This window comes from Taudactylus pleione, unplaced genomic scaffold (genome assembly GCF_031769625.1).
Source record: "Taudactylus pleione unplaced genomic scaffold, aTauple2 ptg000366l, whole genome shotgun sequence".
NCBI lineage: Eukaryota > Metazoa > Chordata > Amphibia > Anura > Myobatrachidae > Taudactylus > Taudactylus pleione.
In genome coordinates, this window is record NW_028284767.1 from 5,112,610 (window position 1) to 5,128,669 (window position 16,060).

The following is a 16,060-nucleotide window of genomic DNA, read 5'->3' on the forward strand; positions in this document are numbered from 1 at the left end:
CGGAAATCGTGCGCTCGCAAAACAGCGAGGGGCTGCTAATTTGAGTGACAGAATGTACCGTTTGTGGGTGGTAACAGGGGAAGGTGCTTGAAAACGGAGGAGTGGAGATCCGAACGCAGGCGTGCCTAACGGTCAAAAGGGCATTTAATGGGAGTGCATAATTAGTAAAGGAGCGTCATCGACCACGTCACTTGGTTGTCTTTTACCCTGAACTGCTCGCAGTGATAGCGGTAAGAAAAACCTACCACAAGCACTGCGAGCAGTTCAGATGCCTTTCGATGTACCCGATTAATCTAATAAATACCAGAGATGACATGTGATGCGAACGGCAAAGGGGCGTCTTTACAAAATAGCGAGCGCATTTTTCGTTGCGCTCGCTCAGACATAGAGGCATCAACAAACCGCAAAGAGCGAGTGCTCAATTTAAATAGCCGGCTTCTTTTTTGGAACGACCGTCCGCAAATAGCGTCTGGCTCTGAATCAGGCCCTCATCTTTATAATTAATATAGGATGTGCGGATATATTTAGCACATTTCCAGTTACTTTCCTGTGGAAATTAACAGCGGTAGGTTCACTTCTTTTTCACCATTCACTTGTGCCAGCGTACTACGTAGTAGAGATGTGTGCTTCCATATTCCTGAAATATAAACACACATGAACGCTCCTAGTTAGGAATCACTTCGGGGTTCGAGACGAACCGAATCTCGGAACAGTTCCGCAGTCTGTTCGGAACGCGGATTTTAAAAACCGAGCTCGGGCTTTGGATTGCATCTAAGCATGTCCAAAATGACATGATGTTAGCTGCTTTATCAAATTTTTATTGATTTTTAATAAATTTCCATTGATTATTAAGGAATCCAAAACAGAGGGGGTCATTCAGACCCGCTCGCGAGCGAAGGACGCTCGCAAGCGGCTCGATGTTGGGCAAATGCGCATGCACACGACGGAGGGAGCTCCGTCGTGCGCATGTGCGAAACCCAGCGAGCGACGAGGAGTACGTCGCTCGGGGTCTCGCACCAAAGGGGGCGTGCTGTCGATGGTGAGTGACAGCACGCCCCCTTTGGTGGGCCATACCTGCCGACATTCTGGCTGCTCCTTCCGGGAGGGAGCAGCCAGATCGGCAGGACGGGGTGGGCGTGGCCGAGACAAGGGCGAGTGGCCGGGTGGGTGATGTCACTTGTGGGCGTGGCGGGGGCGGAGTCACGTGCTCGCGTCATTTTGGCCCCGCTACGCAATGCCGATAAAATAGGCATTGTGCAGCAGGGGGCGGGGCCAAAATGACGTGAATCGCGTCACCGGTCGCCCCCCGCTGCGGGGGTTACAGGGGTTATAGAGGGGGGGATAGGAGGGGTTAGCGGCAGCCGGGAGAATTGCCTGCCTTCCCGGGAGGTCGGGAGCGGCACCCGATTTTCGGGAGGCTCCCGACCAAATCGCGAGGGTAGGCAAGTATGTGGTGGGCATGCCGGGGGCGTGGCTGCCAGACAGAGGCGTTCCCATGGGAACGTCTACCGTCTGGGTCCGGCCCCACTGACATCACTAGTGATGTCAGTGGGAGTGATTTTGGCTCTGGTAGAGCCAAAATCACTCCAGGGCTTGCGGCAGCGAGACCCTACCGCAGGGTCTCCGTCGCAAGCCCGATGGTCGCGATGGTCATCATCATCATGGACGCTCGCTATAGCTGTATAGCTATAGCTATGCGAGCGTCCAAGAGGCCGCTCCATTTTTAGGGAGGAGGGCACTGATTCAGAGCGAGCGCTCTGGTCAGAGCATCCGGCTCTGAATCAGGCCCAGAATCCGAGCTTGAGGGTGGTTTTGCCAGAAGCAAAATTAAAACCAAAACATGATGGTTCATTTAGAACCAAAACCAAAACACGAGGGTCCGCGGACATCTCTACTACATAGTGCTTTAAACAAATACAGTGATAAATAGCAGCTGCAAAACTAGGTGCAAATTTATTTTACATGATTGTTTTCAAAAACTGTGAAGTGGACATGCTTAATGGAATAAACTATTCAGACAATAGATGCATGTGTGCACATAAAGATGCTTTATAAATCCATAGATTTGATTAATTGTAATATGTGTTTGCATGCATCAATCTGTGCGGAAGCTACCATATCAACTGGAACACAGAGGGGCATATTTATTAATATAAGCAATTAGGTTTTGCCTGAATGAATGTATTAAAATACACCTGCAGGGACAAGGAGCCGATCCCTCAGGCGCCATGCACACTACTGCCCATCGGGGCAGCTTTTGTGAGCACAAACGGGAGACTACAGCAGATATTTCTGATATCCGCTGTGGTCCTCTGCACATATATGCAGGGGATACTTATTGATTTGCGGGTATCCCTTGAATACTGGTGTTTTCAGGGGGATATCCCACAAATAAAAAATGACAAATTGGCATCTGAATCTGTTGACATCAATGCAATTTCATCTATACATAACTGTTATTTCTAATGGCAGATAATCATGAAGTGGCAAAGTTTATTCTGTCATTTCTAAGCCATCACTTTTGAGCATAACATCTTTCCTGGGGGCTTATTCATCAAGGTAAATGGGGCCATTATATAAGCGGAAAGGTTTTTTCCCCGCATGTTTTACATAACAGACCCATTAACCATTGCAGTCCATGTGGTCGCTGTCAATTCCTCAAGTAGCTTGACTGCGGGAACTGAATCCATCTTCAGATGGCATTTGCCCACTGAGCAACATTCCTTTCTATTGGAAGTAGTCCAGAGTGTGAAGAGAAATCCTTTCTGATCTCTCCACCTCCTCCGGCCCTTGCTGTGCCCAGCAGTGTAACTAGTAGCGACGAAAGTAAGGCTTGCAAGGCCGCTGCTTTTCTCCTCCAGTGCATTGGTGTCTGCCACCAGGGGTGTATCTAGTGATCCAAGCGCCCCTGGCAATGTAATGGACTGACACCACCCCCCCTATGCAGTGCCCCCAATAGTAATCCCCCAGTAGTAATCCCCCCTATGCTGCATTGCCCCCAGTAGTAGCCCTCCCTATACAGTGCCCTCAACAGTAGCCCCCTCTAAACAGTGCCCCCCAGTAATAGACCCAAGTAGTAGTCCCCCCCTATACAGTGCCCCCAGTAGTAGTCCCCCCTATACAGTACCCCCAGTAATGGCTACCCCCCTAAATTGCCCCCAGTATTGGCCACCCCTATACAGTGCCCTCAGTAGTGGCCACCCACCCCCTAAATTGCCCCCAGTAGTGGCCACCCCTATACAGTGCTCCCAGTAGTGGCCACCCCCATAAATTGCCCCCAGTAGTGGCCACCCCCATAAATTGCCCCCAGTAGTGGCCACTCCTATACAGTGCCCCCCAGTAGTGGGCACCCACCCATAAGGTGCCCCCAGTAGCGGCCACCCCCTATTTCAGTGCCCCCCCCTGTAGTGCCAGGCTTACACACACAAACACACACACAAAGAACAAAAATTCAACTTACCTGATCCCCGCTCCTGACGCGACTGCCACTGTCCGCTCTGAGTCCCGCCCGCTCTTCTCCTGGATGGGAGAGACGTCATGACGTATGACGTCTCTCCCATCACATGCTGCGGGAGGGAGCCGGCACACAGAGCTCATTAGTGACCTCCAGCCGGCTCCCTCCGCGGACGACGCAGCAGCAAATGAGAGTCTGTCACACCTGAGCTCCGGCTTCGGGCTCCCGCAGTGCACTATGGGAGAGACGTCATGATGTCCCACTCATAGTTTCAAGTAGCGGATGGACGGACGCAGGAACGTGGCTTAAGGTAAGTATTGTTTTTTTTGTGTTTAAGCGGCTTCTATATTGGGGGCATAACTTCTGGGCCACTACTGCTGGGGACATTTACTCTGGGGCACTACTACTGGAGGCATTTACTTAGGGGCATTTACTTGGGGGTATTACTATTTGGGGCATTACTACAGGGGGCATTACTATTGGCACTACTACAAGGGGCATTACTTCTGGGGGAACCACTCCTGGGGGCACTGCATAAGGAGCACCACTACTGGGGGAACTGAATAAGGGGCACTACCACTACAGGGGGCACTGCATAAGGGGCATTATCACTGTGGGCACTGCATAAGGGGCACCACTACTGGGGGCACTGCATTAAGGGCACTACCACTACTGGGGGCACTGGATAAGGGGCACAACCACTACTGGGGGCACTGCATAAGAGTCATTACCACTGTGGGCACTGCATAAGGGGCATTACCACTACTGGGGGAACAGCATAAAGGGCACCACTACTGGGGGCACTACCATTACTGGGGGAACTGCATAAGGGGCAATACCACTACTGTGGGCACTGAATAATGGAAACTGCTACAAAGGGCATTGCATAAGGGGCACTACTGCTGTGGACATTATGTGTAAGGGGCACTACTGCTGTGGGCATTATGTGTAAGGGGCACTGCTACTGTGGGCATTATGTGTATTAGGGGCACTACTACTGTGGGCATTGTGTATAAGGGGCACAAATGTGGGCATTGTGTAAAAGGGGCACTCCTGTGTATCATACATGAATAAGGGACACTACTATGTGGTGTAATGTGAATCAGATAAATCAAGATTGTGCTACTGTATGGCGTAATTTGAATTGGGAATATTATTGTGTGACCGCCCCTTTTAAATACCATGCCCCTTTGTCAGAGCACACTGCCGGCGCGCGCTGTCCTTTACCTTTAAAAAAAATGCAGAGGGGGCGGTGAGTTCCACCACCTCTCTAGGACCACTTTAAGCACTGTGTATATATATATATATATATATATATACTGTACATGCATATACACAGTTATATAATACTTTAACAAGTATGATAAGTTAGGGTATAAATCATATGTGAGGCGTTCATACATTGGCAATGTTCACTTAGAAAGAAGTGTGGGCCCATTTAATGCACTATACTGTGCTGATGCTGTATATACTGATTATGAGCCTTATATTGGAACAAGTGATAACTAAGGGTGTGCACCGGCCACTTTTCGTGTTTTGGTTTTGGATCTGGATCTTTCTTCATGTTTTGGATCTGAATTGGTTTTGCCAAAACCACCCTTACGTGTTTTGGGTTCTGGGTTTTGTGTTTTGGATCTGTATTTTTTTTTTTAAAAGAATAAAAACAGCTAAAATCACAGAATTTGTGGGTTTTTCTGCTCCTATGCTATTATTAACCTCAATAACATTAATTTCCACTCATTTCCAGTCTATTCTGAACACCTCACACCTCACAATAGTGTTTTTATGTCCAAAAGGTTGCACCGAGGTAGCTGGATGACTATGCTAAGCGACACGAGTGGGCAGCACAAACACGTGGTCCATCTAGGAGTGACACTGCAGTGGCAGAGGATGGCAGTTTGAAAAACTAGGCCCCAAACAGTACATAATGCAAAGAAAAAAAGAGGTGCAAGATGGAATTGTCCTTTGGACCTCCCACCCACCATAATGTTGTATAAACAGGACATGCACACTTTAACAAACCAATCATTTCAGCGCCAGGGTCTGCCACACGACTTTGGCTGAAATGATTGGTTCGTTTGGGCCTCCACAAAACAAGCTGGCAATTAATCTGTCCCTGCACAAACTGGCTCTACGGAGGCAAGATGTCGTCCTCATCCACCGATTCCTCACCCTCTTCAGTGTTGTGTACATCCTCATCCTCACAGAGTATTAATTCATCCCCGCTGGAATCCACAACCACAGGTCCCTCTGTACGCTCTGGAGGCTGGTCTCCCTGGAAGAGTTGATAAATCATTTTTATGAACATCATCTTCTCCACATTTTGTGGAAGCAACCTCCTACGCTTTTCGCTGACAAGGTTCCCGGCTGCACTAAACACTCTTTCGGAGTACACACTGGAGGGGGGGCAACTCAGGTAAAATAGAGCCAGTTTGTACAGGGGCCTCCAAATTGCCTCTTTTTCCTGCCAGTACAGGTACGGACTGTCTGACATGCCTACTTGGATGCTGTCACCGATGTAATCCTCCTTTGCTGCTTTGAGGATGCAGGTGTGGCTACTGCGCATACATTTCACACACAAAGACAGAAAAAAAGAAGATTATTTTATTTTGTTGGAGCGCACTTTGGGGGTAACACCACCCTTTAACAGACAGACGCACGCTTGTCGCTGCTGCTTTGAGGACAGTATCATATGCAGTGACAGTAGACTTGTCAGAAATTGTTGGCACGTCCTTCAGTCCGGACCAGATGTCCAAACCGGCCCTTGACTTATGACACAGGGGCACGCTTGGCGCTGCTACTGTGTTGATGCACGTGCGGCTACATCACACACAAGTCACAAACACAGAAAAAAATTGTTTTTTATTTTTTGGAGCACTTTGGGGGTTACACCACCCTTTAACAGACTTATGGGACACAGGCGCACGCTTGGCGCTGCTCCTTTGTTGAGGCACGTGCAGCTACAGTGCACACAATTCACAAATACAGAAGAAAAAGATTTTTTTATTGTTTGTGGAGCGCACTTTGAGGGTTACACCACCCTTTAACAGACAGATGCACGCTTGTCGCTGCTGCTTTGAGGATGCAGGTGCGGCTACAGCCCACACATTTCACAAAGACAGAAAAAAAAAAATTATTTTGTTTGGAGTGCACTTTGGGGGTTACAGCCCCCTTTAACGGACAAGCCAGCCGGCCCTTTACTTATGACACAGGCGCACGCAGTCGCTGAATGGCAAAAGTGGCCAGAAATTTTTCGGGCCACCCAAAGCATCTCCTGCACGCCCCTGTCGATTTTCAGAAAATTCTGCACCACCAAGTTTATTGTGTGAGCAAAACATGGGACGTGCTGGAATTTGCCCAGATGTAATGCCCGCACAATATTGGTGGCGTTGTCAGATATCACAAATCCCCAGGAGAGTCTAAGTGGGGTAAGCCACTGGGCGATGATTTCCCTCAGTTTCTCTAAGAAGTTGTCGGCGGTGTGCCTCTTACTGATACTGGTGATACACAGCGTAGCCTGCCTTGGAATGAGCTGGCGTTTCTCAGATGCTGCTACTGGTGACGCTGCTGTTGTTGCTGCGTAAGGTGATTCATTAACTCAGTTGGCTGTCACAGTCATATAGTCCTTAGTCTGCCCTGTTCCACTTGTCCACATGTCCGTGGTTAAGTGGACATTGGGTACAACCGCATTTTTCAGGACACTGAGGACACTTTTTCTGACGTTTCTGTACAGTCTCGGTATCACCTGCCTAGTGAAGTGGAATCTAGACGGGATTTGGACACACTACCTCCATCAATTGTCTAAATCCCACTGCACTAATGGTGGATACCGGACACACGTCTAACACCAACATAGCAGTCAGGATGACTGCTGTCGTACTTCATCCTCCTCGCTAAGGACTGTTGGAGGGTCAATTGTTTAGTAAAAGTATTGGTGTTCCTACTTCCTCTCTGGGATGATGAACAACTCCCAGCAGCAGCAACAGCACTAGGAGGAAGTGGTTCTTGATCTTTCCCTATTTTATTTTTATCGGAGAAAGTTTGGTCCTCCATTTATGTTATATTGATATATACGTGCGGCTAAGGCGCACACAAACACAGAAAATATTTTTTTATTTTTGTTGGAGACTAGTGCACTTTGTGGGTTACACCACCCTTTAAGAAATGAGCCAGCTGGCCCTTTACTTATGGGACACAGGCGCACACTTGGCGCTGCTCCTTTGTTGATGCACGTGCAGCCACAGTGCACACAATTCACAAACACAGAAAATATTTTTTTATTTGGTTTGGAGTGCTCTTTGGGGGTTACAGAACCCTTTAACGGTCAAGCCAGCCGGCCCTTTATTTATGACACAGGCGCACGCTTGGCGCTACTTTGTTGATGCACGTGCGGCTACTGCGCACACAATTCACAAACACAAAAATATAAAAAATTTTTGGAGTGCAATTTGTGGGTTACAGCACCCTTTAATGGACAAGCCAGCCGGCCCTTTACTTATGGGACACAGGCGCACGCTTGGCGCTGCTCCTTTGTTGATGCACGTGCAGCCACAGTGCACACAATTCACAAACACAGGGAATATTTTTTTATTTGGTTTGGAGTGCTCTTTGGGGGTTACAGCACCCTTTAATGGTCAAGCCAGCCTGCTCTTTACTTATGACACAGGCGCACGCTTGGCGCTACTTTGTTGATGCACGTGCGGCTACTGCGCACACGATTCACAAACACAGAAAAAATATATATTTTTTTTGCACTTGGGGGGAGCACCCCTGATGGACAGAGCACCCCCTGGACAACACTACAGCACCCCTTTAAGACTGGGACACTGCACAGGACTTTGGAGTGGACACAGCCCCTATGGACAACTGACTGCACAACACAGTCCAGCCAGCCCCTATGGACTTTGGAGGAGTGGACACAGCCCCTATGGACAATAGCAGCACAGCACAACACAGCCAGCCCCTATGGACTTTGGAGGAGTGGACACAGCCCCTATGGACAACAGCAGCACAGCACAACATAGCCAGCCCCTATGGACTTTGGAGGAGTGGACACAGCCCCTATGGACAACAGCAGCACAGCGCAGCACAACACTACACTGCACTACACTATACTACACTACACAGCCCAGCCAGCCCTAACTCCCACCCTCTCTCTTCACTGTCCACAGCCGAGTGAGAAAATGGCGCCGACGCGGGTACCTTATATAGAATCCAAATCCTGCGAGACCCGGAAGGCGGGATGATGACGTTGTGCCTCGATTTCAGATCAGAGTCAGGCGGGAAAAGTCGAGCCTGACTCGGATCGGGGGGGGGGGGGTCGGATTTCAGAAATCCGAACCCGCTCTCCCCTAGTGATAACCCTTTTTTGCATCAGAAACAAGTGCCAAAGGGGTTATGACTGCAACCCTATATTTAGCAAACAGAAATAAAGTTAGCTTACCAATGTTTCTGAATAAACCCTTACACCATCTATAGATAAGGTTGTTGTAATATCCCTTTGTTCAGGAACACATTTGAGTTATGCAGGTTCCGCGGCTGGTTAAAACTAGGTGAAATGCAGGTTTGAACTCAACCAGCCACAGAACCTGCAATGGTGACCCTGCAAAGCCTTCCCAGCTTCATCCAAGCTTTCTAGGATTGCTAAGTCCCCAATGGGTCGAAGCACTATGCACATCTGCAGATGGAAGTCGCGCATTTGTCAGTAACCCATCGCCGGCAGCGTTAGGATGCCACCATCACAGCAGAGTATACCAGTGAAATAATTACGCTGCTGACATTAACGCATACTTGCCAACTCTCCCTGATTGTCAGGGAGACTCCCTGAAATAGTAGCAATCTCCCTGTCTCCCTGAAGACTCTAGCAATCTCCATGAAGTAAAAAGTATTGGGGCTCTATTTATTAACAATATTTTGACTAAAATAAAGTGAAAAAGGGTATTTTCACATCCTTTTCACATTATTTTAGTATCACCTATAGTTATTAAAGGCAATTGGAGTAGAATTGGTAAAATTCTACTCCAACCCCTAAGTCATACTTACCTACTTTTAAAAATCTCTTCTCGGGAGAAGCCCGGGTTAGAGAAGCAGCAGGGGGCCGATGGGGGCGGGGCCTAATGATTTATGTCAATAAGCCCCGCCCCCCGCGGCAAAACTGCCGCAATTGGGTAAAATTTACACAGGGGGCAGGGCCAAATGCTGTGATTCATGCAGAATCACATCTTAAGCCCCGCCCCCTTCACGGAGACCCGCGATCGCCGCGGGTATTCTCCTCATTCTGCCCACTTCACTAGGAAGTGGGCAGAATGCGGGAGAAATGCCTACCCTTCCGGGGGTGCGGGGGATTACCCGAAAAATCGGGAGCCTCCCGTGAAAACCGGGAGGGTAGGCATGTATGCCCTAAGTATCACTTATTTTTAGTAAGCAGATCGCATTTCCCATAATTGTAATGGGAAATGTGATCCGACCAAAGTTACAACAAATAAATTGTAAAAAAATACCGGGGAAAGCCCTGTGATAATAAAGCCACCTGGAGGTGGCGTTATCCAGGGTCTCCCCCGGTTACCGGACTCCTGCTCAGCTCTAACGGGGAGAGCAGAGCCGGGAGTCGGTCCCAGTAATCAGCTGTGTGGTCTAAACAGACCGCAAGCTGGTTATTGTAAAAAAAAAAAATAGTAAAAAAAATATTAACTGACTCCAGGGACCGGTGATCGGGGCTCCGGGTGATGTCCTCCCTCCGGTCAGCTGGTCTCCCATAGTGCACTGCGGCCCGGTCATCAGGTGATCGGGTCCCAGTGCAGTATGGGATATCACCTGAACGGAGGACATGGAGGACATCACCGGAGGCCCGGATCATGCAGGTTAGTGTACTTAAGGGAGGGGGGGGTCGCGGGGGGGTCCGCGATCGCGGGGGCGGGGTTTAGCACCGAGAGGGTAGCAGAGACGGCACTTTGTAACGGTATTTTTTCCAAAAATACCGTGACTATTGTGCAGAGGGGATTCGCAGGGACAGAGCTTTTTTGCAGGCTCTGTCCCTGTAAGGGATTTGTAGTAAATCCCTGTGAAATTGCCTGAATTCGCAATGCGAATTCAGTAGTTAATATCACACTACAATCTGCATTCAATATGCGGATTGTAGTAAATAGAGCCCCTAGTGTGTTTTCATCAACAAGTAGATCTAACTAACTGCTTTTACATTTGGATGAAAGTCCATTTTAAGGCACGCCTCTCAGATGTAGCAGTACACGCCCACTTTACCTCCGCTCTCATAGGTGTTGCTTTCAAAATCTCACTGAAATGCTTTTTCAAAATTAAGCAAGTATGCATTAACGATAATGGATGGAAATCTCCGTCCATTTACATTGTTATGTTTTTATTTTTTTTTATCTTCAAAGACTTAGGGCCTGATTCAGCAGTGTCGGAATCTGTCAGGAATCTGCGCGTGCGCAGGATGGGTCCTGCGTAGTCGCACACAGACCCTTGAATTCCTCTGCCTGATTTACAGGCAGAAGAATTTAAGGGGCGGCTTGGGAGCGTGGTCGGCCGGCGTTCCCGGAAGCAAGGGCGTGTCCGCCCAGTTCTCCGGGAGTGGCCAGCCCAGGATGTGCATTGCAGTGTCCTAGGCTCGCAAGCCAGCCAGCCTGAGTAAGCTGAGGCTTACTCAGCTGGACAGAGGCCTGGGGCCGTCCACCATCGATGGTTGCGATGGTGATTTCTGCCTGCGACCTCCGTCACAGTGCTGGGATCGCAAATGCAGCAGGGGGTGTCATACACCTCCTGCTGCATTTGCATAATAGCAAGGATCGCAGTTGCAAAGCAAATGTGCAGCTTTGCAATTGCGATCCATGCTGAATCAGGCCCTTAGTTTTTACATCTTAATAAGAAGCTCAACTTACAGGTTATGGATGAGCTGCTCCTGTTAATAAGTCTTTTTTGGGCACTTTTGTTCTTGACAGCTGCAGTGTGTCCGGCTTGCCTGATCCTGATTGCGACTCGCCCTTCCATCTCCTGTTTCCATGGCTCACCTCATGGTGGGAGAGGTGACGGGAGATCTTACGTGCTAACCGAGCAAGGGTCCCATCCTTAGCCATGTAGTCCTGCTGTAACTCCTCCAACGATATTTCAATGTTACCTGTGTACCAGAAAATCCATCCAATCAAACTCAGAAAGACCAGGATCGCTCCAGTGTAGATCAGCAGATCACCAAAATCCTGGCCATTAAGCTGCAGTTCTGCAAAGATCCCAACCAGCAGAGAAACCACTCCAATCAGGTCCATCAAAACAGCGAAAATGAGGGCAAGTCTGCAGCGTTCTAAGGCATTAGAAGCCATTGCTGCTGTCATACTATATCCACAGCTGTAAGAATGCGCATGCAAGACTACAAGCCAAATGAATTGTGAAAAGTAAGGAACAAGTCTGACTGGTTTAGGAAGGCAATAGGAGGAGGTGAAAGGGATCAGTTTTCATGTTCTTTGTTTAACCTGTTCCTGTTATCGTGGGCACACCTATGCAAAACTCCTTAGGGCTCTATTAAGCAAAAACTGCACAGCTGTGCATCATGTAATGTACAAAAGAAAAGTGTTGTTACAAAAAACAGGCAGATAACACAAATCACAGCTAATAATTGCTGCAAGCTTTGATGAAGAAAGAACTGGGCATTGTGCAAATTTGTGTATTTGCACAACATTGGGCAGAGTGTGTTGTTGCAGTACATCATATTAATATTAATTAGGGCAGCGGTTATGTTTAACCAATTAACTGACAAATAATTTTTTCCAAAATTGTGATTTTTTTTTTTTCAATTATCAGCAAATTATGTAAACAACTGCTATTTAAATATGCAAATTTGTTAATAAAATTATACTGACTCAAATGTAAATAGCTATTGTTTACACAAGCTGCTAGAAAAAAATCTACAATTTTGAGGACATTTAAAAAAAAAATTGTTTTATACAATTGAAAAAAAAAGCTTTACTGTGTTAAACAGACAGACAGACAGACAGACAGACAGACAGACAGATAGATAGATAGATAGATAGATAGATAGATAGATAGATAGATAGATAGATAGATAGATGAGAATAAGGGGCCTATTCATCAAACGATAAATGCCCCGTTAACCATGCGGAAACGCTAGTTTCCACATATTTAAGTTACCGGGCCATTCACCGTCAGGGGTCCGATAGGACCCCCTTGCTATTCAGCAAACTCCAAAAACTGAAAGTTTGCTGCCGAGAACAAGCGCCATCTTCAGACGGCGCTTGCTTTCGTAGCCACGCTCCTTTCTATGGAAAGGAGTTCCGGTGATACGAAGAGGGATCCGAGCAGATCCCTCCTCCGCCTCCTCACTACCTCCCAGCGGCTTTAAGTCTTGAATAAATGAGTAAGTGACAACTATGTCATGTTCGCGATTTGGAGTTAAGGATTTGGTCAGGATTAATTGTGTCCTCAATGCTGAGAAATACAGGCAGGTACTTATCCATCATGCATTACCATCAGGGAGGTGTCTGATTGGCTACAAATGTATTCTGCAGCAGGACAACAACCCCAAACGTACAGCTAATGTCATGAAGAACTATCTTCAGTGTAAAGAAGAACAAGGAGTCCTGGCAGCCGGGCCAGCCCTAGCCCAAATTTTTTGGTAATCGAGTATATTTTTTGACGCCCCCCTATGCAGTGCCCCTTTTACAGTGCCCCCAGTAGTGGTCCCCCTTGTGCCCCCAGTAGTAAGCCCCTTATATAGTGCCCCCAGTAGTAGTCCCCCTATGCAGTGCCCCCAGTAGTGGTACCCCTATGCAGTGCCCCCTGTAGTACTCCCCCCTATGCAGTGCCCCCAGTAGTGGTACCCCTATGCAGTGCCTCTTATATAGTGCCCCCAATAGTGGTACTCCTCATGCAGTGCCGTATAAACAGTGGCTCCAGTTGTAGTTCCCCTCCTATGCAGTACCCCCAGTATTGCCCTTTATATAGTGCCCCCAGTAGTGGTCCCTCGATGCAGTGCCCACAGTGGTAGTCCCCCCTTGTAGTGCCCCTAGTAGTTCACCCCCCCTTTTTGTGCCCCCAGTGGAGGCTCCCCCCCTATGCAGTGCCCCAGTAGTAGCCACCCCCTTGTTGTGCCCCCAGTGGAGGTTCCCCCCCATATGCAGTGCCCCAGTATTGCCCTTTATATAGTCCCCCCAGTACTGGTCACTCGATGCAGTGCCCCCAGTGGTAGTCCCCACCCTTGTAGTGCCCCAGTAGTAATCCCCCCCTTGTTGTGCCCCCAGTGGAGGTTCCCCACCTATGCAGTGCCCAAGTAGTAGCCACCCCCTAGTAGTAGTCCCCCCCTTGTTGTGCCCCCAGTGGAGGTTCCCCCCCATGCAGTGCCCCAGTAGTAAACCCCCCTCATGAGTAGACACACATGTAATAAAAATAAGAACACTTACGTGAATCCCCGCTCCGGCCGCCACCATCCGCTCCTCAGTCCGTCCTCCCGGGCCAGGCCGCTCTGCATTATGGGGGAGACGTCATGACGTCTCTCCCATTACCCACTGCGGGAGCCGGAAAGCTCCAGCCCGGCTCCGGCAGTGGGCGCAGTAGCCAATGAGAGTCTGACTGACTCTCATTGGTTGCTAATCAAAACAAACACACAGCTGCTGGCGCCGGCGGCTGTGTGTTTGTCACTGTGTAGCGCTGACCGAACTCCGTCTGGTCAGCGCTACACGCGCGGTGCAGCTGTGTCACAGAGACACAGTCTGCCCGCGGCCTGCATGGTCGCAGCTGAGGCGCCCTCCACTATGTGGCGCCCTACTCAGCTGCGTACCATGCGTAATGGCAGAACCGGCCCTGCCTGGCAGTGAGATATGGCCCCCACAAAGCCCTGATCCCAACATCGAGTCTGTCTAGGATTACTTGAAGAGACAGAAGGATGTGAGCAAGCGCACATCCACAGATGATCTGTGGTCAGTTTTCCAAGATGTTTGGAACAACCTCCCTGCTGATTTCCTTCAAAATCTGTGTGCAAGTGTACCTAGAAGAATTTATGCTATTTTGAAGGCAAAGGGTGGTCACACCAAATATTGATTTGATTTAGATTTCTCTTCCATTCATTCACTTTGAATTTTGTTAATTGATAAAAATAAACTATTAACACTTCTATTTTTGAAAGCATTCTTACTTTACAGCATTTTTTCCACACCTGCCTGAAACTTTTGCACATTACTGTATAGAGATAGAGAGAGAGACCAATGAACCCGGCACTCAGGGGACTATCTTGCTTCAGAGCCTTCCTTTGGAATAAATGATCACCTCCACATACAGAATACTAAAATAGGGCGGCACTCAGAGACTTTTACCCAAGCTGGCAAACTTCAGTGATTTATTGTAGTCATCATCAACGTTTCGGGGTACGGATCCCTTTCATCAGGATATATACAAGTGCAACACACAAAGCAAAGCAACTTAAATAGGCTTACCTCCAACATTCCCCATGCGTGCACCATGACCACGTCGAACTGGCTTCCTGTGTATGCACTTCCGGGACCGAAAGCTCCGGACCCTCCAGAAATGACACCACACCACCTCAGCGAGTAGTCATGGCAATGCTGTGAATAAACAAACAGCGATACTTATTGTCATAGTGACAATATAATCCATCATAACCATGACCTTAACAGCCGATAATAATAAACAAACTTAAATAATACATCATAAATCTTTAGAAACCATGACTACTGCCATGACTACTCGCTGAGGTGGTGTGGTGTCATTTACGGTGGGACCGGATCCGAAGTGCATACACCGGAAGCTGGAGGTAAGCTGACTGTAGTTAAGTTGTTTTGCTTTGTGTGTTGCACTTGTTTATATCCTGATGAAGGGGATCCGTACCCCAAAAACGTTGATGATGACGACAATAAATCACTGAAGTTTGGCAGTTTGTATAAAAGCCTCCGAGTGCCGTCCTATTTCAGTATTATATATATATATATATATTATATATTTTCACACCTCTTAACAGTCCTACTTTTTGAACACATTGTCCCATCGGCGGTCCACAGTGTCCCGCAGGCGGGGGAGGGGTTGGGGGGACACTCTGACACCACTGCTCTGATGCGCGCATTCACTCACAATGTGTAGCTCTGGAAGAGGCTGGGTGCTGTCAAGCAGCTTCCGAAGCACTGGGCAAGCCCCGAACATTATGAAAATGGGGGCATGGCATTTCCACTGACGCAACCCTCTTTACTGCTAAGTCACAGGCCCAAATTATGCAAAAGTAGTTATTTGAGCCCGCAGTCAAGGGACCCCAATTTTATGCAAGTCCTTAATCATTCAGAATTATAAACATGGCAACAGCTATCACATAAAGCTAGATACACAACTATACAATAGTCTGGCCTTTTTTTCTATTTTGACCCATTCATGCTATATTGCAAGAGTGTGTACACACCTTCAATCATGTTTTGTTGGAAGAATACTGGTCAGACATACCTTCAACCGTTCTTCTGACTGTCTTTGCAGTTCTACACCAGCAGCAGCGCCGCCTCTGTGGGTGGTACTCTAATTTTCTTGCAGTATTTTGGCAGTCGGGGATCGAAGGTCGCAAGTATGATTGTAAAAGTGTGTACGCAC

General features: G+C 48.2%; 1 protein-coding gene across 1 annotated transcript in view; it reads right to left on the minus strand.

Annotated features, from left to right (window-relative positions):
• TMEM238 (transmembrane protein 238) overlaps positions 1-11,832 on the minus strand; it is a 51,388-nt gene extending 39,556 nt beyond the window's left edge. Inside the window, exon 1 of the mRNA XM_088444480.1 lies at positions 11,350-11,832. Coding sequence (XP_088300606.1) covers positions 11,353-11,796 — 444 coding nt within the window. The 5' untranslated portion in view covers positions 11,797-11,832 and the 3' untranslated portion in view covers positions 11,350-11,352. The remainder of the gene's footprint in view (positions 1-11,349) is intronic.
• Positions 11,833-16,060: the final 4,228 nt, after the last annotated feature.